Source organism: Topomyia yanbarensis, chromosome 1 (genome assembly GCF_030247195.1).
Source record: "Topomyia yanbarensis strain Yona2022 chromosome 1, ASM3024719v1, whole genome shotgun sequence".
Taxonomy (NCBI): domain Eukaryota; kingdom Metazoa; phylum Arthropoda; class Insecta; order Diptera; family Culicidae; genus Topomyia; species Topomyia yanbarensis.
The window spans coordinates 63,299,267-63,325,309 of NC_080670.1; the positions used below are offsets into that span (position 1 = coordinate 63,299,267).

The 26,043-nt window shown below is 37.0% G+C and overlaps 1 protein-coding gene across 1 annotated transcript; it reads right to left on the bottom strand.

The window, feature by feature from the left end:
• Positions 1–12,805: 12,805 nt before the first annotated feature.
• Positions 12,806–14,376, bottom strand: LOC131677791 (small ribosomal subunit protein uS5m). The gene is made up of 2 exons (XM_058957830.1): positions 14,069–14,376; positions 12,806–14,012 (listed from the first exon to the last, which is right to left on the bottom strand). Exons 1-2 carry the CDS (start codon positions 14,292–14,294, stop codon positions 12,862–12,864), a joined length of 1,377 nt encoding a protein of 458 aa, XP_058813813.1. The 5' UTR covers positions 14,295–14,376; the 3' UTR covers positions 12,806–12,861.
• Positions 14,377–26,043: the final 11,667 nt, after the last annotated feature.

The window sequence follows — 26,043 nt, forward strand, 5'->3', positions numbered from 1 at the left end:
GCGTGTTACCAATGTATTACTGCTCAGAAATATTTTTTTCATTTTAATTTCCACCCCATTTATTTTCCGAAACCCGATTTTTAAACTTTCACTCTTCAAAATAATTGCAGTTTTTCAGACATATCGAAATTCCATTTTATTTCGTATCAAGATCATTCTTTCAACTTTTAGAATCATTTGATTTTGTTCAAATCGGTTGAAAATTCGCAAAATTCCATATCAACATTTGAATAGGGCTAATCAGATTTGTAAACAAACTTTTGTTTTGCTGATTTCTCCTAATTTGTTATCATTTCAACACAGAAAACATTTGAAATTGATTCTACCAAGGATAAAGATGTTGATTCATGTGTATTTTTCATGAAATTCAACTCGGTAGCGGAATAATGAGCGAAATAAGTTTGTTTACAAAAGTCTCATTAGCCCTTTTGAAGAATTACTATGGAATTATAGTATTTTTTGTGAAAAATGTCAAAGCAGCGATATCATTTTTTATTTTGTTCGAACTAATTTATGTATCATTGATTCAATAAATTCCGTACTTTCACTTAAACAGCTGTTTTCGCAATTAAAAAAGAAGAAAATGGTGTATTATACATTTCTTTTGTTTGCATTTTTACCTGCGAAAATTGCGTTCAAACGCGTGGTGTACATTTGTATCCCAGTGCAACGTTCTAGGATGGAAAATGCAAGTGCAACGTTCTAGGGCTAACACGTTAACATCATGTGTAAATCTACTAGTTATTTCTAGTTAATAAGCTTTAAAATGTTCCGCTTAGTTAATAATTAATTTCTCCTACAATCTCCCTTCTAAAAATTATAAAGTGAATTACTATACAAAGAACACACAAAATGACCCGCCCCCCTAATCTTACGAATAATATATTATCCCCTCTTTTATATGTATAAGTTAGCTGTAAAGCTTTTTTTTTAGTTTCATCATATAAAACAAAATAATATTGAAATGTGTAACTCTCTAGTTTTAAGAAATTCAAAATGTAAAACAATGAAAAAATGCCACCTTTAAGCTAACGCATACGTGCCTTATCAAATAAACAAATTGATAAAAAATGTGTAAATCTATTGAATTATTTCAATCCACAAACACGTGAAATGCACACGGTTGCGAATATCCATTCGAGTGTGGAAAATACGGTTTTCAAATGAAATTCATGCGAATATGGTGTGAAAAGCACATCAAAATCATAAGAAATACCAATGACTTAATTTTCCAAATGAATTACACGTGAATATCACTTTGATTTGCTTATAGATTGCATTGGCAGAAGAATTGGTGAAATCAATTGTTTTACATGTAGAAATGCACTACATGTTTTTCATGCGAAACTCATGTGGAAAGTTCATACTTTATGACTCAATAGCATGGCAATGAACATTCAATGGATAAATAGGGTAGACGAGCCCTTATTCACCTCATTAGTCGGGATATCACACTCTTTCGCGGATAACTCGGTTTTCAGTGATTGGAATGCTCTTAAATCGGTATCAACATCTTTGCTTCGTTCCTAAGAAGCAGTACAATAAAAAATCTCGCCTGGAAAGTGTAAAATACTCCCGTTTGGAGCGAAGCGAAAAGTCGAGTACAACGCACCCTTATTCGTCCTACCATTTGAGCCAATGCGTTGAATAGACAGAGAGCAGATGCTGCTCTAACTAATCGTCGCTGTTGTGCTATCTTATGACAAGCGCCATTTAGCACTTTTCGAGAAAAACGATTTTTAAAGTTTGAGATTGAATATCTTAAAATTTATAAATGTTAGAAGCTTTTCGGATAAGGCATTCGATGCTTCTATCTTTTCTGAAGTAAACTCTCGATTTGTGCGAAGATCGGTTGACTATATTTACAGTTTTTGCTTAAAATGTAAACCAAAGTCGCTCACATACGTGTCATAAGTGTGTATTGATGATAAAATATGTATGACGTGTCACAAATGTGTACAGAAGATTTCATATAAAAATGAATCATAACTGATTCGTAAAATTATGCGTTATAGATCACTATGTCCAATATCATACTTTTCCATGCGATAGCAGCAATATCAGAATACAAAATGATGGTATTAGAACACAAAGTTTTTCCAATTTTCCTCCTTTATTCAGGAAAAACAATGAACAAAAATTGGTTTCATTGACAATTTAGAGACAATGTATATCAAACAATGTTATTGTTGACAGGTGACTAGACGAAACAAATGTTCTTCTTGCATAATCCATCACTACATTTCGGTATACTTTCCAAAACAAGTGGAAATCTCAAAAGGAAATTTGTTCAATAATCATTAATATATAAGCCAACCATTCCCAGAAAAAAACTATGGTAGGAAAAGTTTTTCTCCCGAGACAAGAACCTAGCTAATGTTTATGGTTGATCTGCATAGGAATTACCTATGTCATCAGAGACATCTGTTGGCTTACTATAAGCTTATCGGCTTATAGCAAGCCAACAAACTAAGAATGTTGTCTCTTTTTTCTTTGTCATAAGATAGCACAACTCGATCACTCGAGAAATTGGCGCTTGTCATAATCGTGTTTCGCTATATCTCAGTAACCCAGCAGAATTTCAAAATTCTGAAAACGCGACTTTATGGAGATTTTAAAACTTAGTAACATGGCGTTTGTCATAAGATAGCACAACAGCGACGTAATGTGTTCAGATGGGTAGGATGAATAGATGTGCTAAGATGAATTAGAGCAGAGTAATCCCAACGTTGGTAATCCTATGTCGTATTCACGTGGAATTTGTTTGAATTTAATTTGAAACACCATATGAAATGCTTTTTAATGGATTTACATGTGAAATTCATAGGGAAATCATTTCTTTTTCTTTTTAACATGAGAACGCACATGAAAGTGATGTTTAATTTCATATGGTTTTATCGTGTCGATTATTTTCAGTGTAATAATTAACCGAATCGTGTAAACAATAAAGGTGAAAAGTCACCACTTGTGGCTTAACACCCAATATATTGAATCAGAAACAAACTAAAACTAAACAATATAGTAAAGTACAAAATAAAATAAATAACAAGGGTTATACAAATAGGTCGCAAAATTTTTATGCTCGTATTTTAAAATTTTGCTCTTGGAGAATAGAATTTCAAAATTCTGAAAACGCGACTTTATGGAGATTTTAAAACTTAGTAACATGGCGTTTGTCATAAGATAGCACAACAGCGACGTAATGTGTTCAGATGGGTAGGATGAATAGATGTGCTAAGATGAATTAGAGCACAGTAATCCCAACGTTGGTAATCCTATGTCGTATTCACGTGGAATTTGTTTGAATTTAATTTGAAACACCATATGAAATGCTTTTTAATGGATTTACATGTGAAATTCATAGGGAAATCATTTCTTTTTCTTTTTAACATGAGAACGCACATGAAAGTGATGTTTAATTTCATATGGTTTTATCGTGTCGATTATTTTCAGTGTAATAATTAACCGAATCGTGTAAACAATAAAGGTGAAAAGTCACCACTTGTGGCTTAACACCCAATATATTGAATCAGAAACAAACTAAAACTAAACAATATAGTAAAGTACAAAATAAAATAAATAACAAGGGTTATACAAATAGGTCGCAAAATTTTTATGCTCGTATTTTAAAATTTTGCTCTTGGAGACCTTTTAAATTGAAAAGACATATGCGTGAAATATTTCAAAACTTCTTCATTTGTTCATTGGTTCTCAAACATGAAACTTGTCCACTGGAAGCGCCAACTAAATTTCATTATTGGTACCAGTCAAATGATGAAAATCTTTTCTTGCATTGATGATATAAGAAGGTTGTTCTCTATTAATTGTTTTAGGATAAACATTACATAGTTTTGCAAAAACTATAATTACAGGTGATAAGAAAAGACTCATTTTTGTTTGATATCAAAACATTCAGTTAAACTCGATATATTGTTGCGAATCATCCAGACCCAGGATTATTTTTGAATTTTTGATGTTAGATTGGTTGTTTTAGATACGGAGAATCTTGACCTAGAATTTAAATTTATCGGTGGATAACCTTGACTGTCAGCACCTGCAATGCATCCTGCACTCTTTACTCTAGTGATTTTCGCCCACTATAGTCTTTTCTATCTAGATTTCAATCTCTGAATATCATTTTAGTATAAACTGAATCCGAAAGAACGAATTCTTAGTCATGTAACGGCAACTTTACCAGCTATATATTTTTCGGAGATAGGAAACATCTTTTTTAGTCAAAATTCCTTTGCCTAGAGAAATAACATTAAATTACTATATTGATTGAGTTTATAAAATTCTAAACGATGCGTTTTGACAGATGAAAATAAAAACACCACCATTGCACTCTCATACCATCTGGCGGTCGACATTCAGCATTAGATCGCGAATAGGCGCCCTGCAAAAAAGTCGCAAGATTCATTTCATTCTATTGGGCTTTACGATTGAACTGCACCGGTGTAGTGGAGTGCACTGGTTTTGCACTATTTTGCATGTTCGAGCAAAAGTGTAGAAAACTGGGTATGTTCCATTGGCACTTCTGCTCGAAAGTGCAAAACCAGTGAGTGCCCACTACACCGGGGCACTGCCATCGACAACGGTAAATGTTTTTCCCATTGCACATAGGTACATAGTAAAAACGTCCTTAGCATAGCATTAAAATAAAACAAATTATTTGCTTCTGTTCATGCGATTTATTTTCGAAGTTAAATTTGGAAAGTAAAATAAATTCAATTAGAATTATAATCTGGGTTTGACCCGGAGACTCCGGTTTTCGGGAGTGGTCTCCGGGTTTGGTGGAAAGAAGCAAAATTTCATTTTGTTTTTAAATAAATTGATTTTTTACAAAATATTTGAAAAAGCCGAAGTTTACTATTAGTCTGTTTCAGGTTTGTTTTGGCCGACCAATCCGTTTCAAGGTGGCGAAGATCAGTTCACCAAATATTTCTGATTTCGCTTGAGCTTGTGCGACCACCCCTGGCTGCTACTCCGTTATCGATCTGGACTAACTGAAGTTGCACAGGGAATAAGTAGATAATATGCTTGGGAGTGGCGAAACATCTTTCAATGTGCAACTCCTGGTAATCCTGGTAAGTGTTTTATTGATCAATACCGGCGCCGGCCAGGCCCGAACGTAGATCGCGGAAGGAAAGGGAAGGAATGGTTAGTCCGATACTTGCTTTTGCTAGAGGCCGTTTATACTACTGCACACTCCAGAAGTATCACAGGAGGAGGATATTTTTGTTAGTAAGAGTATAGAAGTTGAATCACTTCTTCTTTGCCGACGCCAGACTTCACTATCTGAACTAGATATCGATCCACCAAACTCATAGACCGGGGACCAACGGCTTTACTTCCCTTCCGAAGGAAGGCATGACCACAGATTTTTTCACCTCAGAAAACTCTCAACGACCTCGGCTGGAATTGAACCCAAGCTAACTGGAATGAGTGACCACTCGAAGCGCGAAGCGAATATTTCTGATTTCGTTCGCAAAACAATGAAAATGAAAAACAAATCAAATTTACTACAAATAAAGGAACGTAGCGCAAAACAGTTTTCTTTCACGCATTAGAACGAAGACCGCATCATTCACGAACAATGAAAATAATAGCGCACCTAATGTACTATCTTGAGGAACACCAGAGTTATTAAGATAGGACTCAGACACGTTGTCACCAATTTGCACGACGACCTCGCGGTGTGAAAGGGAGGATCAAAACCAAATAAAAACAAATCAAAATTACTACAAATCAAGGAAAATAATATTTCGCAATATGCTACAATTGAAAGTCGCTCAAAATGGTGTAAAAAGTTATTTTGCTGCAATTTTACCAAACTACTTCACTGTTGGTGGTGCTTATCTGCAGCTGCACCAAGGTGTAGCGGATTTGTTTTAATCGAACTGGCTAGGTCAATATCAAACGAATTATTCTGGCGTTGTTGCTGCTCCTGCAGCGACCCTTTACTGTAGGCCAGGGAGGTGAGTTTTTCCTCCTTGTTGGAACCTCTGATGATGAATAATTGACACCATGTAATGCTTCCCGGCGCTGCCCTGCCTCCTTTTCATGTTAGTTGTGAAGGAGAGCAATGCTGATTTGATTTATCCTCCACAGCGAGAATAGCTGGTGCTTTCGCATTCTTGGCGCTTAGCCGGGGAAGTGAAATATTACACCTGATTAAACCAACAAAGCCGTTCCCAAACGTGAAAAAATTGCAGCTTTATTTTAAACGAGAACCCAACACTCTACGGAAAAGAGATTATAACTACTAGAGGGAGCAAAGCGCTACTGTCTCCATCTATTCACGAACTGAAACATGGAGTCTCGCTCTAGCATATTGTATCCCATTACATTGACGTGTGTGTACCCGGGACAATATGTGTCAAACTAATGGTCGTAGCATGTGTAAGGACGAGATGATAAATTATCAGCGTTAACAGCGCCATGCAACCTCTAGTAGTTATAATCTCTTTTCTCTACGGTGATTGTGAGATAAAATTTGGTTATTTTCTAATCAACCAGTGCTAAAATCCATAACGACATGTAGAAGGAGATAATTTTGGATATTTTTTAAAACAGCCAGTGCTAAAATCCATGACGACATGTAGAAGGAATGAAAGAGTACATAAATGTCGAGTTGATTCCAATTTCTGTCTAGTTCCACCCTCTAGGTCAGTGAAAATATATGGGTCGAAGCCTTTCCACAGGTGGAAACCCAAATTTAGGGTTACCAACCGTTATTATTTTAAAGGACAAGTCCTCAATTTCGAGGTTTTTGGGAAGCGTCCTTATTTTACTTCAAATATTTTTAATTTCAGTCTAAATCAAATGAAAATAACAACATATTTGTATTTGTCTAAATCTTGGCATATACAGGGACATTCAACATAAGGTTTTTTTTAACGTGGCATTTTCTAGTGGTTAACGGGTTCTAACAAAAAACTGTCATGCTATTGTAGTTCAGTATGGTTTGCCATTTCATAATAGAACGACCTACACCGGCCACTGTCTTCTAATTATTCAACTACATCACGAAAATCAGCGCTCTGTGAGGAATGTGTATCGTGCACTCCGACAATATGAGCACATGAGCGGTCTCTTAGTAGAAGAATATATAGATATAGAATCAAAATAAACAGGCTCCATTTGCACGTTCCCCACGTTGTTTGAAGTTAAAATACTGTAACTTATAATATTTTGATTGTTTTGTGGAAAATATATGTTCAATATGAAAATTTTGGAATAAAAATCATTACGTTGCAAAATGCGAGACACTTTCCGGGACGTCTGGTCATGTGGGACATGTTCTTTAGATCCTAGAATGTCCCGCCTAATCCGGGACATCTGGTCACTTTTAATTTAACCAAAGTGATTATTTTTTCTCGGCATTGGCACTAAACATTCCGGCATGCAATCTTGTCTTAATCGAGATTCATCGTCCCAGTTGAACACCTGGAAAATGAGCCGATTTTCCAGTCCAGTCCATTTGGTAACACTACCTAATTATAATACTTCATTTATTCTGAACATGCATTCATTGATTTTAACCACTTCCAGCTAAAGTTTACAGTAATTTTTTCTCCAAGACTTCCTTTAAATCCAGTGCAACTATTTACTATGGCAATAGAGAACATTAATAGTCTGGTGTTCAATTCGTCGAAAATCTTGAAGAAATTCAATATTCATCGTACTACTTTTGCGTTCAAAAAATCGTTATGCGCAGCGTCGTATGATTCGTGGGCCAGAAAAAAGCCTATGTGAAAGGTCCTATAAACTAAAGCACAGAGAACAGACATATAAGCTAGAACAAACTTTCCCGAAAACCTGTGTAAACATTTAAATGAAAATACGTTGAAAATCACCATCGCATACAGCCCGGATAGAATTTTACAATAGCATTTACCCTACAAATAGGGTTACCAGATGGGCTAAGAGTAAAATAAGGACATCCTGTATCTTGACCGAGGCTAACAAATTTTGCTCATCTGCATTGAAATTTGTATGGATATTTGGAAAGACGACACATACTAGATGACGGGTCTGTTATACCCTTAATTTGTTCTACGATAGCGAATGTCGATGTCGATTCGAGATTGCAATAAATCGGAAATGAAAACTGGTTCCGAAACATCTCAGCGTACAGACAGGAGATCGAGGTAAAGTAAGTTTTACAGCTTTTTTAGGTCAAAACGAAAAAATTTGCTCTGACTAGCTTCAATTATAGTTACTATATTCATAGTTAGGCGGAGACACTGAGCGGAGCCAATTTAACATGTCAAATGCCGGTGCCAATCGAGCGTGACGACACATAACATATTCTCTTTGAATGTATATGGAAAAGGTATTGTGATTATGGTCATAACTATTTTACTCTTATCTTGCGTTATCGAGTGTAGAGAAACGAAAAGAACCAAATTTTTTTCTGTAACAAGAAGAGATGTTCGCACAAGTATGAAATCATATCATCAGATCTTCGAATTGGTTTTTCTATTCGTGCATGTAAAGTTCTTACTCACGACGACAATGAAATTATTAACCCATTATAACCCAGCTATGTTAAAACTTTTAGTAATTTATAAAATACTTCGTGAGCCCTCATATTATGGCGAATTAAGTATGGGAAAAATTAAATATCGACTTTGGAACATTCTGTTGCGAAAAAAACTAATGTATGAAATTTCATACGCTGGGCTGATAGGGTATCAAAAAATCATTACATAGAAAATTCGGCTAAAATCTTTATATTCAGCAGAAAATCGAATAATATCTTCAACCTTGCGAGATCATTCATTTAGCAACTTTTTTAAATGATTTTAACACTTCTCTCCTCTCTCGTGCCGTTTCGTCTCATGATTGTTTCGTTGCATCAAATCATCTTTCCCTCAAACTTTGTAATTATTTTAAGAAAAAGATCATTTTCTTACGAGAATTTACATAAAAAATATTCTGGGTGGAACCAGGTATGATTTGCTACGTATTAAGCATTTGTTAGCCTGGATTGCACTGATTCAACGTTACAATCAGCGAGAAAGTTGTGAATCCCCTCCTGGTCCTAAAGAGGAAATAATTTTGCCTTGGGAAAAAGATATTGGTTCAGCCTAGCGTATGAAATTTCATACCTTGAACTACCAGCAGAATTTTCGCAATAGTTTCACCAATTTCTTCCATTTTTTCGCACTGAGCCCCATCTTTCACACCTCTCATGGTCATTCGTTCACAATCCGAAACAAGAATTAGAGATTTAGAAGATAAAATTAATAATATGTATTGTTCAGATTTTGGTTTGAATTTTGTCCAACTTTGACACTCGAAAACAGATTATTGAGCATACACATTATAAACTATAGGGTATTCATTAACGTTCTCAGCAGACCAGATGTTTGAAAACGCCTTTATCGTAAAACAAGTATGATCCTGAAATGTGTTGTTTTTGCGTATGAAATTTCATACGCTAGGACATAATGGGTTAAGTTAGAGATTGAACATTTACATGGGATGCCAGTGTTTTCTTCCTGAAATAAGAGCTGCCAGTTTTCCGGCTTTTCTGTCCGCCTAACTCTTAATATAGTAACTCTAGCGGACGGACGGACCAAAGCACAATATTGTACTAAAAGTATATTCGTAAATCGTTAAGTTCTTAGTGAGTTTAAAAATGAATCCTAGCAGCTTAGAGGCCTTCGAAGTAGTGTACTCAAGGTGGTGTTTAAAGTTTAGTTCGGGATCTAGGTAGACTCCCAAATCTTGAATAGACGAGTCCCGTTTGAAAACGATTTGTGAAATATTGTAGTCGAATTTAACTTTCGAACCGAATACTTGGGAGCATTTAATATCATCCTATTGGCATAGAACCAATTGGTGAAAACATCCAACTGGGACTACAATTCTGCGTCTTTAACATTCCTGATAAGGTGAAATAGTATGAAATCGTTATCAAACGAAAGTTTCATGTGCTTCAGCAAATAGTTTAAGTCGTTTAAATAGAGCAAAAATATGAATGGTCCGAGATGACTACCCTGAGGAATAGAACTCTGTGCTAGAAAATAAGAGCGGCTCAAAATTTTTCAAAATTTTATGCTTTGAATTAGAGGACAAAATCATTTTTTTTTTAGCCAACACTCAACAAGATAAGAAACAAGCTTTAGTCTGAAACATTACTTAGATCTATAAACTTTATCAATGCTTTTGAATCATTAATCTGAACATTAGAAATCAAATGTACTGTAGAGCAGTGATCAACTAAAATGGCGAATAAAATGTTTCATTCGCTTGGACGAACTTAATCTGATTGATTTCAAATATACCCTTGGCTAAAACTAAGGACATTTGAAGTAAAATTAAGGACACTTTCCCAAATCATCGAAATTAAGGACATGTCCTTTAAAATAAGGACGGTTGGTAACCCTACTACAAACAATCATAAAACAATAAATATTATAGTTATTACTGTTTCAACATTGTTCGATGCCAAGTTCTCACAGTAGATTTACAATAAAATTTCATGTAACAATAAATTTCACTGTTCAGCAAAAGACTGATACAGTGCATTCACATTAAATTTTACTGCTTTCGAGAAAAAAATGTATGGAGAAAAATTGATTTTTTTAATGTTAAGATACATAACCACCCCCTTTTCACTGTAAAAGTCTATTTTACATTGAAATTTACTGTAAAAACGTTAAAGTTTAATGTTTTTGTATTGTAGCATAACACTAAAACTTACTGTAAATTATAGTAAAATTACTGTACTGTCACAGTGAAAATCATGGTTTTGTTACTGTACATTTCTATTCGGGAGGTTTGCATGCGTGAGTCACCATTGTATCTAAGTTTGCATACAAGTCCCGTATAGCGATTGCTGGCCGATCGTAGCGCCGACCAGTGGCAAGTTGCTACTTGCTGTTGTCATTTCAAAGCGACAGTTTAATTTCATACACAAGTTGAAAACTTTACTTGTATGTCAGTTCTCAGTGACTAAAGTGCTTAAAACTACATTAGCACTAAACATATTTTTAGTAAGTGCATAGTCCTTAGACTATATAGGCATAATTGTTCCAACAAAACATATAATATATATTTATTTGTTCCCAAATAGGGATTTGCTTTAGGTTCATGAAACATCAGCTTTGAGCTGAATCTCAGTTGAATAAAATAAAATTGCTAAACTTTCCGCAGCAATAAAATTCCTGACAGCTGGTACAATTTCTTTTTTATAGGGGCTTGGGGATCCTTGAAATTCAAAATTTATCGAAACATAAAAAAATACGCTAGATGTTAGCACTTCACTCTAATTTCTCAGCAGATGCTGCTAGAGTATATGCTATTAAATATGGCCGTAAGATGTCGTTGATGAAAAAAATCTCGATTGACCTCCCTAAGAATGCGATGTTTTAAAACCGTCTTCTGCGGCTGATGTACACACTGATAAAAATGTAAACGTTATCCCTATTGATTTTAGTCATAAATTTTTGCAATTAGCATGTAGACACTATTTGCTGACTCATTTACAAGAAAAGAAACATTAATCTTTTGTATTTACAAGAAACATTAATCTTAGATTAACATTCCATAACTTAGGCACATAAAACCCGATTCTATAACAAAACGCACATATAACTTATGTGTGCGCATACATAGTTTATACAGTTGACACATACAAGGTATGTGTGCGCGTGATACCATTAACATTTCTTCTTCATATGAATTTTAAGTGGTTTGAAGCAAATAGAATTAACGTGTGGATTTTTTTGAGTGCATACACGTTACATGATACAAATAATCCTTCACTACTTGGTGGAAAATAATAAACAAAGGCGGGTTTCTTCCACAAAAAATACTCCCGCCGATATTTCTACTGCCAAAAAATTTTCTATGTTCAACGTTACATTCGATGTCGTCGTCTAGAACTAACTGGATGAATAAATCGGAAATCATAAATTGACACCCCTCTGAAAAGACAAAAAATGGTGAAAAATCATCCAGCATTGGGAATAACTTCTCTTGAACGATCTATTGGCAGGGATGCCATTATAACATTAACTAAAACCTGAGTGCATATAAGGAGAGTGACGACACTGTCAAAATTGGAACAATGATTACTTGTCAGTGTCATTCCAAACGAATCAAATTCATGTATTTTGACAGGTCGTTTGTTCGTTTGGAATATTACTGACAAATAATCATGACAGGTGTCTTCACTCTCCTTACATACATTCTGACTAAAACGAGGATTTTGAAAATTTGGGTTATGTCAAGAAAAATCGCTTAATGCACATTCCGTGAAGACTAAAATGTATGACAAATTTCAATTGTTATGAGGTCGCTGGACAAGTAACAGATTTTGCTAGACATTTGAAGTTGAATCATCCGATTTTCTGCCAAAAATATTGGCAACCCCCTGTCTATTAAACGCCGTTCAACGTTGGCCCTACGAAGAAACCCGGCCGATTTTACACCGCCATTTTCCTTGCCATTTTGCACAAGGGAATTCGAGTTGAAATCAATTAGGAAAATCGGTTAATTTAAAAAAAAAATCGAGCATCTTAACTCTCGTTCTTAATCCACAAGATGTCGTGGCATACATTTGTTCTAGTTCTAAGCATCATTATTTTCGTTAAAAGATGTCGTTGCTAAGAAAAGCATTCTTATTTTTGAGTTCCCAGGTAGCCTGTAGCGATTGAAAGTTTAAATTAGGAACACTGGTCTTACTAATTTAAACTTTTAATCGCTACAGGTCTAAGCATGGAAAACTAACTCGCAGTATATCATAATTCCAGTTGGATCTCAAAACTAGGGTTCCCGAACAAGAAAGTTATTTTGAATTTTATTTATTTTTCCAATTTTTTTACGCGCTACACGTTATCATTTCTATTCTTCTTTTGGAGCAGGTCCCATTTTGCATTCGGGATACTTTTCAGTCATAAAACTGCAAATACTTCCCGATTCTGCCAACATCCGAAGGCGCACTTTATCTTGATTCCTGAGATATTCCTGTTTTTTCAGATATATCTCCCACGAACGATATTTTGTGTAGAATGGAGGAAACTTTTTTTTCTTCAACTGAATCTTACCGTCCATACAAAAGTGTGTGTAGTCAAGAATTTCGTTGCTCTCCAACTCTGACTCGGTACGGCAAACGGATGGACTAGCTACGACTTTGGGGAAATTGCGATTTTCCGGTCTTAGCTCGACGACGTGCAACCCCTTTGATTCGGCTATCTGCTGATGATTTTTCTGTTTAAGCATTCCGATGAAAAAAGCTTTCACAACGTGCTGCACATTCGTCGATCCTTCGCATTTAGCCCGAAGATCTTTTATTCCAAGCACTTCGCAGACGGTTTTGATTGCACGGTGGCATTTCAATCCGTAACCTTCCGGTTTACGTTCTACGAATATCTTAGTAGCGCCAAACGAACAAAAAAAATCGTGAAACACCGTGTGACCATTGCAAAGCTCGAAATACATTAGTTTCTGCCCTGCACGGTTTTTCGCCTGTCTCAGCGCTGCCTTCATTTCTATAGCTTTCCCGAAGCCAAAACCGGCTAATCCATTGCCATTACCGGTCACAACCATAGACGACACTCGGCGTTTACGTCCTAGATTACCCTTCATGTTTACAACAGTTTTCAATTCTAAACATTTCGTATCAAAACCCTCAAAACGGTCCTCATCAATTGGATCCGGGGGCCCGAGGCTTCTTCCGGGCATTTTTGAACCAGACCAACCGCGTTCCAGCGGACTTAATTTAACGCGCTTAAAATTAACCATCTCATCGCGAATCTTCTTCAATTTAGATTCTCGTTCCGTATCCTCTGGCAGTTGCTGCTGCTGTACCAATTCGCGCCCTCGGATTATCGGTGTTGAAAGACCAGGCCACACTATATTTGCTTTGCCAAATCCTATCGTTTGACCTTTGTTCAAATCCTTTGGGGTGATTCTTTTGGCTCCTTTACCTCGACCTCGCTTTTTTCCGGCATTACTCACGGAAATAACACCCTTCCAAATCTGCTCGGCTGGTACTGAAATTCAAACGATAAATTTAAAAACGAACATATTATGTTTATTAGCCTCTTACGCTTGTTGAAGAAGCCAGTTCCTCTGGAATTATGTAACGTTGGAACGATAGGTTGCAGAAACTGCCTGTTCGCGATACCAACATATTGATTCTGCTGTTGATGCTGAGCAGTCGAAGCGGAAAATGCGTTCGGAATGTTGACAATTCCAGTCAATTTCCGGCTGATTTGAAGCAACGAAAAGTTGCGAATCATCGATTCAGAATTGTAAGCAGCGATGCGCAACATTCTCGTTAATTAATTACACGTTTTTGGCCTAATGTTCCACTTTTCATAGCGATCAAAACGCACCGACGACCGATTAATTCACGAAATTGTATTGTTTTGGTTACTTGCATGTGACATTAGATGACTGCCGGGAGTCATGAAAGAAATGGCTGTTTTTCAACAGGACAGAAAATAGAATAAAAATTGCTCATGGATGGCGCTGAGTAATGTATTACAGTTTGGTTTGACACATTCGATGAAATCATTGTTTTTCAGCAGAGGTCAGAATATCAAGTAATAACAGCTCATAGATGGCGCAGTACAACTCTGCATTAAGTACGATTACACGATAAGTCAGGTTTCCGATACAGCACGACAACGGAACGCCAAAATTAGTTACATGCAATTGAATGGAGGCATCACACACAACATCAACGGCACGGTACGTTTTGTCGTATAGAACGTGTAAATGAGCACACGAGAAACGTATTCAACATATCCTGACGAAACGCTGATGTGACGTTGCCGTTGTTTTCCGTTGACCTATTCTGACGTATTTGCTTGCGCCTTCCTATTCCCGTTAAAAAGAACCCCATAGAAAATCCTCCCGATTTTCCTACCGACTAAATCGACTTGCGTCGGTGCAATCAGCCGACTATGCAACCAATTAATCGATCGATTGTTGCACCGACTCTTATGGGAGTTTAACATGAGCGTCTGCCGACGCGACAACCAATTAAATCTGTTGAAATCGGTCTATTTCAACCTATTAAATCGGTCCATTAGTTGGTAGTTTAAATTAGGAACAAGATTTACACAGATTTAATCGGGCGATTAATATACTGACGAGAATTGCTAACCGGCGAAACCCAACGTAGTCGGTTAATTAATCGGTCGACCTCGAAGTACCCGACTGTAGTAGTAGTAGTAGTCGACTGAGAAATTTCACAACTGTCAAATTTTCTACGGAGAAAGGCTGATTATTTCTCAATGACAGTTAAAAAAAACCAAAGTCCTTTGACTTAACATTGCATCTGTGGTTATCCGAAATCTCAATTGTCAGATGGTTATCACGCATGCTCAAATGCAACGGAATCGGAATATGAATTTCTTCAATTCCTAAAATAAAACTAAATAAACTAGGAATGTGACTATTTGTATATTTGGATATTGTAATAGAAATTCATTGCATACTTGCAATTTGGTAAATCTACAGAATTGTTCATAACTCAAACCACCGTTATAAGTTACCGTTACATTGTTATAAACCATCATTGATATTCTGACTCTCCAAAAATATGATCGTCATGAATTCAGACCCAAATGCAACGGATATGATTATCCTATCCGGCTCCGTTGCATTTGAGTCTGAATTCATGACGATCATATTTTTGGAGAGTCAGAATATCAATGATGGTTTATAACAATGTAACGGTAACTTGTAACGGTGGTTTGAGTTATGAACAATTCTGTAGATTTACCAAATTGCAAGTATGCAGCCACGAAAGTTGTTTTTGCCGGAAGCAAAATTGAGCTGACTCAATTGACCTGAGTCAAAATGCACTTAGGCTTTAAAACCTGACTCAGTTTCGGTATCAAGCATTTCATAGAATATCGGTAGATTTAATTTGCTGCTTTTGGTCATTTTACGATCTTTTTTCTTTAAAAAATGGGAAAGTAGTATGAATTCGCCTTTGCCCCTGTTTCGATTATTGATTATTATTATTATTGATACGTGGGTTTCTAAACAATGAATAATGCGATTGCAGTGCCGCTGCTTTTACATGCGGCAATTCGGTAAAGTTAGTTATGCTGCAAGCGACATCTTTTTACGAAATAAATTGTGACCAGTGACACCATGTATGTAAAAAAGGTCTGAATAGGCCTTTCAACCAGCGACACCTGGTGTTCGTTTAGGAAATGAAAGAAATCGAGCTGCCTCGGTCGACCAGTGCACGGTTGCTCGGTATCCGAAAATTTCGTCTGTACTTTAAGAATCGATCAAGTTCTTTTCGTCCACTCTTCGATCGATTTATTCAGTCGTTCTTAAGAAATTATTGTTTTAAACGTTGTTTAACTTTGAGACATATTAGCTGACGACACGTGGTTTCAGACAACGTATCATGGCAGTCAGTTTGTCAAATGATAAGTATAATGTTGCCGTTGATAATTTGTTTGCAGATTTCGATAATTTTTTGTTTCAGAGGACGTTTGGATTCAGCCAACCTTAACTGTCAAGGGTTCGAATTAGAGCCGTTGCCTTTTCAATTTTGTCATAATATATTCATTAAAACAAAATAAAATAAAAACCCAGTTTTTTATAGTAATGTGATCGCAGAACTTTTCAAAGCTGCATACATACTTTATCATAGCTCGAATGTTCAATGAATCAATATTTTCCGGATGAAATCGATTTGATTTGAAACCAACCAGCCATAATTCCAAATCAAGTTGGGACAATAGTGACATCTGGTGAAAAAGAATTTTACAATAGACATCTGGTGAAGTAAAATTTTTTCTGCCGACTGATGTGGCCACCTAGTGATGAGCTCTTAATACAAACCAACTAGAAAAGCCATCTGCCTAGACGAGAAACTTGGCAAAGCGTTACAAAACTGCAAATCTGGTCTGCTACCTCGATTTCATTCTGCTACCTTGATTTCATCATTCTTCTTAATATGGTTTTGAAATCGTCCAAGGAAGGACGTTCGGTGACATACAAAACCCGTTCGACAGACGTTCATCGTTGGGCCCCTGTTTTGAAACATTTATTTTGGGCTTCTCAGTGGGTTAATTTTTTGCTGTAGGTGTAAACTGGACCTACGGGTTCGTATCAAAAATCTGTAGACCTGTTAATTTATTTTTTAAACGAAAATATTGACACACTGAAAAAAAAAATCTTGAGAACATGAAAAAATGAGATTCGCAGGATCCCAGGACTGCATCGCTTCTCATACCCTTTCATTTCCCGAAAAAGGACGGAGGAGGGATAAGCTAGGAAACCCGCAACGCGAACATTTCAATAGTAATTCTTCAATAGGGCTAATGAGACTTTTGTAAACAAACTTATTTCGCTCATTATTCCGCCAACGAGTTGAATTTTATGAAAAATACACATGAATCAACATCTTTACCCTTGGCAGAATCAATTTCAAATGTTTTCTGTGTTGAAATGATAACAAATTAAGAGAAATCAGCAAAACAAAAGTTTGTTTACAAATCTTATTAGCCCTATTCAAATGTTGATATGGAATTTCAATTTTAAAATTTACTGTTGGGAATAGAATTTTCTCAAACACATCAACCGGTTTTCACTCACAAGGAAATCGAACGTTGCATTTGAGCTGTAATTCTGGCAGACACCGAAACTAATTAATTAGATTGGTTTATCGACGCACATTAGTGGCATCCGGTGAAGCAAAGTTTATTGGAGTCGAACGACGATAAAATAATTTCGTTATTCTGATTTCACATCTCGTTTCGGCATCGAGCGGTTTCACTAAAACATATTTAACAAACAAAACCGCTGCAAAACCGTTACTGTTACAAAACTGCATAGAACGTATGTGCAATGTTTAGCCACACTCTCTCTCGTTACTACTTGATTTGAGAATTTCTAAGAATCCGGAAAGCAGTCGAAACAATCGACTGGAGCCGAAGCTCATGTTCCAAAAAAATCGTTCAAATAAGACGATTTATGAAACATCGTTCAGTTAAAACGTGTTTAGCTATCTTGATGACATTTTTCTTGTAGCTCATTATTATAACACGTTATAACGTGTTTTGTAGTGTTCTGTAGTGTGAACATCTCATCTCATTATTATTATAGTAATATCTGAATTTGGAAGTACTGCAAAAATCGAAAATAGGTCGCGAACAACTTATCGGAACTACTATTTTATGGCAGGGAATCGGCATACTAGATTGTACGTACAGCTAAAGATTTCGCAACAGATATCGCTAGTGTATAAATTTTTTTTTTATATACTAGCGACGCCTGTTGCGAAATTTTTAGCCGACATTGCGTGGCGCATGAAATGACGGCAAAAGATTTCGCAACAGATATCGCCAGTGTATAAATTATTATATACTAGCAATATCTATTGTGAAATTATTTTTTTGCGTGGCGCATGACATACGGCAAAAGATATCGCTAGTGTATAAGAATCTGTATAGCGATATCTGTTGCGAAATTTTCAGCCATACTCCACTACACCGGTGTCAATCAATCGAAAACCCCATCAAATGTCAGTACGACTTCTATCCGGCATGTTACGAGTTGTTGCACTTTTAACGAAAGCATCGAGAAAATAATTCGGTTAAAAATGAAACGATTCGTAAAAAGAATGTCGCATTGAAATGTTTCAATACAATGTTACTCGATATTGGACATCTGTCACGACCATTCTGATTTTCACTACTTCTATTCTCTGAGGCGAGCGCGCATAATGGATCTACAACAGCAGCAATGAATGTCAAAACATTGGACATCTTGTTGAGTCGCCCATTGAAGAATAATAATAATGAGTTACAGTCACCAACGAGCACACTAAATTTTGTTCTACAACGCTTTTATCGGGATCTCAGTGGAAATTACGTTTGTTTTGCTGAAACTCGGAAAATAGATCACTGAAAGTCAGTAAATTAAAAACCACTATTAGTTGAAAATTTTTACTGACTGTTCAGCTGTGCGATAATTATCGATGAGTATGCAACATAAAATCGAATTTTTCGTTGTTAGATGTTATGGTTTCATGAGATAGACTAGAATAACAAAGAGTTGCTGTTCTGTTTGGAATTTGCATTCAGCTGTAATTGAAATTCCAAACGGAACAGCAACTCTTTGTTATTCTAGTCTCTTTAGTCTCATGCATAAATTGTATCAACTAGATAACTCCCCCTTTAAGGAGTTAAGTTTTGTTTGCAGCACATCAGGCGTTTGGTTGTTAAACCAAAAGACCAGAGTTCGTTTTAGCTTTCTCGTCAACAAACCAGAGAGCTTTGATACTTGATTACCCCTTACATCACTCGGGACCAGCCTGTTGCTTTATTGCTATGTTGTTTGCAAAACGTGTTTGACAGTTGCACTCCAACTGCATTACATCGGTCACTGTGCCATCAACAAACATTTGCGAACGTGTTTCAGATGTAAAAGCGTCCAGAGTTCACAAAACCTTTCTTGAAAAACTTCACGCTTGACTAGTCCCCCTAGGGATTTTCTCGGGAACACAAATAGTGAAGCACGTTTTTGGAGCTAGCACCCATGCGGTGCCAGTTTAGTCCTGATACATAGTTAGTGTCAGCTTCCGATTAGCAAAAATCGAAACGCAAATTCGATAACTAATTATGTACAAAATGTATTATGTATTCTTCAAGCGCAAAAGTGGTTCTACTCACCTTTCTCCTTAACGGAAAAAAATGGTTTTCACCCAAACTGTTCTCTTTAGGGAGAAATACAGCATAGGTCAGAATTTCAGTTGTACACACATTTCGAATCGTACCTAAACATCTATTTTCTGTGGATTTAATGTCGAACTGGCGCCCATTTGGTGTTAGTTTAAATTTATCGTCTAACTGACCAAAAGTTGGTGATAGTTACTGACGAGTAGAATATGAAACACAAGATTCAATTTTTCGAATTAGGTGTGCCCGCATGCGTAGATTGGTTACATTGAATGTTTTTACTTAAAATGTAAACCAAGTTCGCTCGCACACGCATTGTGTTGATGATAAAATGGTTATCACAGGTCACAAATGTGCCCATAAGATCTCATAAGCGGCCCTTACACGTTCAATATTTTTGTCAATACCAGTATTGACGGTATTGTTACAATATTTCAGTCCCGTTTGAAATCCACATCGTCAATAAAAAGATGGGTGGGTAATGTCTGCGACATAACCGGAGAGATGTAGAATACATAAGGAACACGTTCTTCAAATATGTTGATACTCATTGGAATTTTCGGACAAAAGGTGATTTGGGCGAGGAATATTTCAAATTATTCTTTACAAAAATGATGGTGGTCCTGAAAAGGACCGGTTTTGTTGGCGTTGTTGGCCTTGGTGAGGGAGATGGCTAACGATGAAATTGATTGTTAGCATGAGGAAGTCGCGTAGTACTGGCCAATGGAAGAACAGATAATAATTGATTCCTGAAAATCAATTTTTCTTTATTCATGTAAATTATACATACTTACAAATCTAACAGAAGATTCCTGATCATATTTCTAAATCATTAGTGCGAACATTGTGTAATTTGGTTAAGTACAATGAAAGTTACAAACTTTCCAAACTCGACCTTCTGTTCATTCAGAAATATTGAAATGGGGTGTCGTGGTCAAAGATGGGTGGGTAATGTCTGTCACATAACCGGAGCGTCGTTATTTCAATTCGAGACGTTAATTTAAATCTAATAATATTCAACAGAATCACGTTTGAATGGGAAATTTTCAAATAATTCTCTATGGTAATAATGGTGGTTCTGAAAAGAACCTTTGGTATCGGCGTTGGTGTTGATGGTGATGCGCTGGATCGTTGGATATTTTTGGCATGATAGTTACGTGCCTGGCGAACTGTTTTGTAGCCTCGAACAAAACGACAAGACTGGCTTCTTCGGGTACCATTACGGCTGAACTTTATAAGCTTAGCTCGACTTTGAAATCCTGCACAATCTCACGAATCAGACACTGGTAGGGCCATTTTGTTTGCTACTAGCACGGAGCTGCACAAAAAATCATTTAATGCAGTTAGTTCACGGGGGCTGCCAAAAAGCTTGAATAGAAGCATGCGACTTCAACGTTTCTCTTAAACACATGCAACAATACATTCGTTTTGGTAATACTGATAATAACAGTAGAAAGGAATGGAAAAGCAGTGCACGAAACGAGCGAGAGGATAATTTAAATTTTTGTTCCGTGTGCAAGCTACTTCTTTCCACCCAACGTATTATGTTGCTTGTTGAAAATTTGCTACACACCTTAAAATAAAAGTTTCAGTTTAACTCTCACTAGAACACAATTGATTGGTCCTGAAAAGAACCGTTGCTTTTATTGTAATTTACGCCCACTCCCACAAACCGACCAAGTAGGCATCAGTGGCTTCATTACGGCTGAGTTTTGTAAGCGTAGCTCGCCTTTGAAGTAATACACAACCTTACGAACCAGACGCTGGAATGTTAGCCAGCGGATTAGTTGCTCCGTTGCCCTTTAGTTGGGGCGAAATACTAGCATGGCGACAGTTCCTGATCGGTAGTTGGTTGCGATGGGCCACCAGTAGCTGGGGCACTTTTGCGGACCGTCATCATCGCCAACTGCTTTCCTCCGGTGGACTGGCTGCTTGCTAGTGCTTGAACGAATACGAATGATGAGAAAAACCGACCGACCAATATTCATATATGAAAACACAAGAAAGCACTACTATCGCTCTCCCGCTCGTTTTCGTGCCATTCCTGTGCCTTTCCTTTCCGTTCGGCTACCAATACTAGCATAACCAAAACGAATATTCTGTCTTTCCATCGCCTTCAATCTAGTGGCCAGTGCTAGCAAACTTGCATGTTCAGTTTTTCAATAACAACATTCAAACAATATTTTCAAAGAATGTTGCAGATTTGAAAAGAAGGAAAGAGAAGATTTTCACAAATTTAAATTCTTTTGTTTTATTTGTTAGCGCTGATAAAGGCTATTTAGTTTGCTACTAGCAAGGAGCTGCACAAACAAATCGATTTATGCAGTTAATCAACGGAGGCTGCCAAAAAGTTCGAATAAAAGCATGCGACTAGTGTACTTTGCATGTTCTATATTTTATCAATACTAGAGAGGATCAATAAAATAATTCAAATTGTTATAGCGACATGCAATTGTGGCAACACTGGCCATGAGATGGTGGGGGAACACGCACATTCGTTTTAGTTATGATGGTAGTAGCAGCAGAAAGGAATGGAAAAGCAGTGCACGAAAACGAGCGAGAGAAGATAATTTAAATTCTCTTTCTTTCTTTCCACACATCGTATTTCTTATATTGCTTTCTGAAAATTATTTGTTATACACCATAAAATGTAAATTTCAGTTTAACTCTTATTAGAACACAATTAATTGGTCCTGTAAACAACCGTTTATTGTTTTATTGCGGGAGCATAATTCAGACGCACTCCCCGCGGACACGGTGAGCTAGAAAGCACTATTTTGCATTCTCGAACAAACCGACCAAGTAGGCATCGTTGGCTTCTCGGGGCATCATTACGACTGAGCTTTGTAAGCGTAGCTCGACTTTGCAGTCCTGCACAATCTCACGACCCAGACGCTGGAACGATAGCCTACTCTGTTGCCCTTTAGTTGGGGCGAAATTCTTGCAGGGCGACAGTTCCGATGAGTCACCAGTAGCTGGGGCACTTTTTCCGTCCGTCGCTATTGCCAACTGCTTTCCTTCGGTGGACTGGCTGCTTGCTAGTGCTTGAACGAATACGAATGATGAGAAAAACCGAACGACCAATATTCATATACGAGAAAGCACTACTATCGCTCTCTCGCTCGTTTTCGTGCCATTCCTGCGCCTTTCCTTTCCGTTCGGCTACCAATACTAGCATAACCAAAACGAATATTCTGTCTTTCCATCGCCATCTAGTGGCCAATGCTAGCAAACTTGCATGTTCAGTTTTTCAATAACAACATTCAAACAATATTTTCAAAGAATGTTGCAGATTTGAAAAGAAGGAAGGAAAAGATTTTCACAAATTTAAATTCTTTCGTGTTATTTGTTAGCGCTGATAAAGGCTATTTAGTTTGCTACTAGCAAGGAGCTGCACAAACAAATCGATTTATGCAGTTAATCAACGGAGGCTGCCAAAAAGTTCGAATAAAAGCATGCGACTAGTGTACTTTGCACGTTCTATATTTTATCAATACTAGAGAGGATCAATAAAATAATTCAAATTGTAATAGCGACATGCAATTGTGGCAACACTGGTCATGAGATGGTGGGGGAACACGCACATTCGTTTTAGTTATGATGGTAGTAGCAGCAGAAAGGAAAGGAAAAGCAGTGCACGAAAACGAGCAAGAGAGGATAATTTAAATTCTCTTTCTTTCTTTCCACACATCGTATTTTTTATATAGCTTTCTGAAAATTATTTGTTATACACCATAAAATGTAAATTTCAGTTTAACTCTTATTACAACACAATTAATTGGTCCTGTAAAGAACCGTTTATTGTTTTATTGCGGGAGCATAATTCAGACGCACTCCCCGCGGACACGGTGAGCTAGAAAGCACTATTTTGCATTCTCGAACAAACCGACCAAGTAGGCATCGTTGGCTTCTCGGGGCATCATTACGACTGAGCTTTGTAAGCGTAGCTCGACTTTGCAGTCCTGCACAATCTCACGACCCAGACGCTGGAACGATAGCCTACTCTGTTGCCCTTTAGTTGGGGCGAAATTCTTGCAGGGCGACAGTTCCTGATCGGGTTGCGATGAGTCACCAGTAGCTGGGGCACTTTTTCCGCCGTCGTCATCGCCGACTGCTTTTCTTCGGTGGACTGGCTGCTTGCTAGTGCTTGAACGAATACGAATGATGAGAAAAACCGACCGACAGATATTTATATAATCGCGCTAATATGCACTACTATCGCTTTCTCGCTCGTTCTCGTGCCGTGCATGAGCCTTTCCTTTCCGTCCGGCTTCTAATGGCCTAACCAAAGGAATATGCCGTCTTTCCCCCACCAAGTGCTCTCGTCAAGCAACCCAATGCGAATAACCATACGAACAAACATGTAATGGACCTATATATAAACTTTTCATTATTTTATTGTTCGGTTGGTCTACCATAACGACGGCTCTGTGCGGGATGGGCTGAAAATTTTCACTTTTCCGAGTCGTTTTCGAAAGATTTTTCAAAACACATTTTTTTTGTTATTAGTACATGTTATACATACTTCAAATTTTAATACAGCATAGAGGAACATATTTGCAACAAATTGGTCTAAAAATCAAATCATTCTGTTAAGTATGATAAAAGTTATTAACGTTCAAAATCTGACGCGGCGCCGCAGCCGATATTTTGAAACGGGACCCCTATATTGAAACCTTAAATGTATTCTACATTAAAAATTTTCCATTACACGTACAATACTTTTGTCAATACTCTCTAGTATTGACAAAAATATTGAACGTGTAAGGGCCGCTATATAGAAAGAAATAAAAAATGATTAAAATTAAGCGTTTGAGATCACTATGCCTAAGGTTATATTTTTCAATGCGATATTAGCAATATCAGGTTACAAAATGATCATGATACTACCACTAAAAATTTTCTTCCTTTATTCGGGAAAGACAATGAATAAAAGTTTGTTTCATCAGCAATTGAACAAATATATATCAAACAATGTTATTGTTGACAGACGACAAAGAAAATATTCTTTTTTCATAATCCATAATTACGCATTGGCATAGTTTTCGGAAATGGTAAAAATCTCCAACGGAAATATGTTCGATCATTTGGAAAACACAAGTCAACCCATGGAGCAGCGAAAGCTGTGGCGAGAAATGTTTTGCTCCCAAGTATTGAACCCATATGATGATTATGGTAGATCTGCACAGAAATTATGTATGTAATCAGAGACATCTATTGGCTTGTTCCATTTCAATATGTGCTTGATATTAGCTTTGCCTTATTTTCCCTCCCCTTAATCCCTCCCGCAAATGTCGTCCACTCGATTGAAACAAGTGTGTAGGGTTGCTGGCTCTTCGGAGGCAAGTAATGCTACCAATCTTTGCTGGCTCTTCTTTACTCGTGTCAAGAACACAGTGAGTGAGAAAGATATTGCTACTCTGGTCGCTGAACACGTGGAACTAATACTGCAGTTGTGAAGAAACTCGTACCTGAATGGAAGGACGAAGCATTAATGCCGTTCATTTCATTCAAAGTAGGAATTAACGCGAAGCTAAGAAAAACAGCACTATCTCCATCAACATGGCCGTTAGGACTCTGTTTCCGACAATTTCACGAGAAATATTGACATTTGGGAGCCCCCGCAGCGCTGAATTTAGAATAACATTTAGTTTGAAATATTGTATTGTTACCTTTGCATGTTGTTCGACTACTCGTTTTGTTATATATTGTTATTGTATGTGTTAAATTAACCTAAGTAACAGTCTGTATGGCAGAATTTGCCAAAGACGAAGTAATAATTAAAAAAAAATCGTACAACGTGTTACGCTATATTTCAGAAACCGACTTTCAATATGCTGAGAACGCCAATTTATAGTAAAGGGCGAACACGAAATTATTGCGACACATTCAACAGGGCATAACTTTTTTTACTATTGAGTAAAAATCAACCAAATTTTGCACACTTTCTCATTGATGTGTACTGTTTACATGCTGTCAAACTCGAAGTCGTGTTTTTCGATTCAACGAAAATGGAGGTGAACCAACGCGAATCGAGAGAACAAATTCTTTCCACCCGGCCAAAAAAAATGCGGACGAACATGGTCAGGCGATTTAAACAGTTTGACGTTTAACTCAACTCGCCTTTGCTAATTGCCCATGGGAACAAATGCAATTTGCGAATGCGATTTAAAGGCAATTTCAACACTTAGACAAATTTTCTGGCGGCTGAATAGGACTTGGTTGTTTTTGTGTTTTTCAAACATGGCGGTTCATGTTTGGCTTAAGCTTAAAATAGTTTTTTTTAACGATTGGCGTGTTCTCGCTTGTATTTTGTTTATCTAGTGCACTTCATTTAGCCAACGAATGTGGGAAATTGTGGAATCGT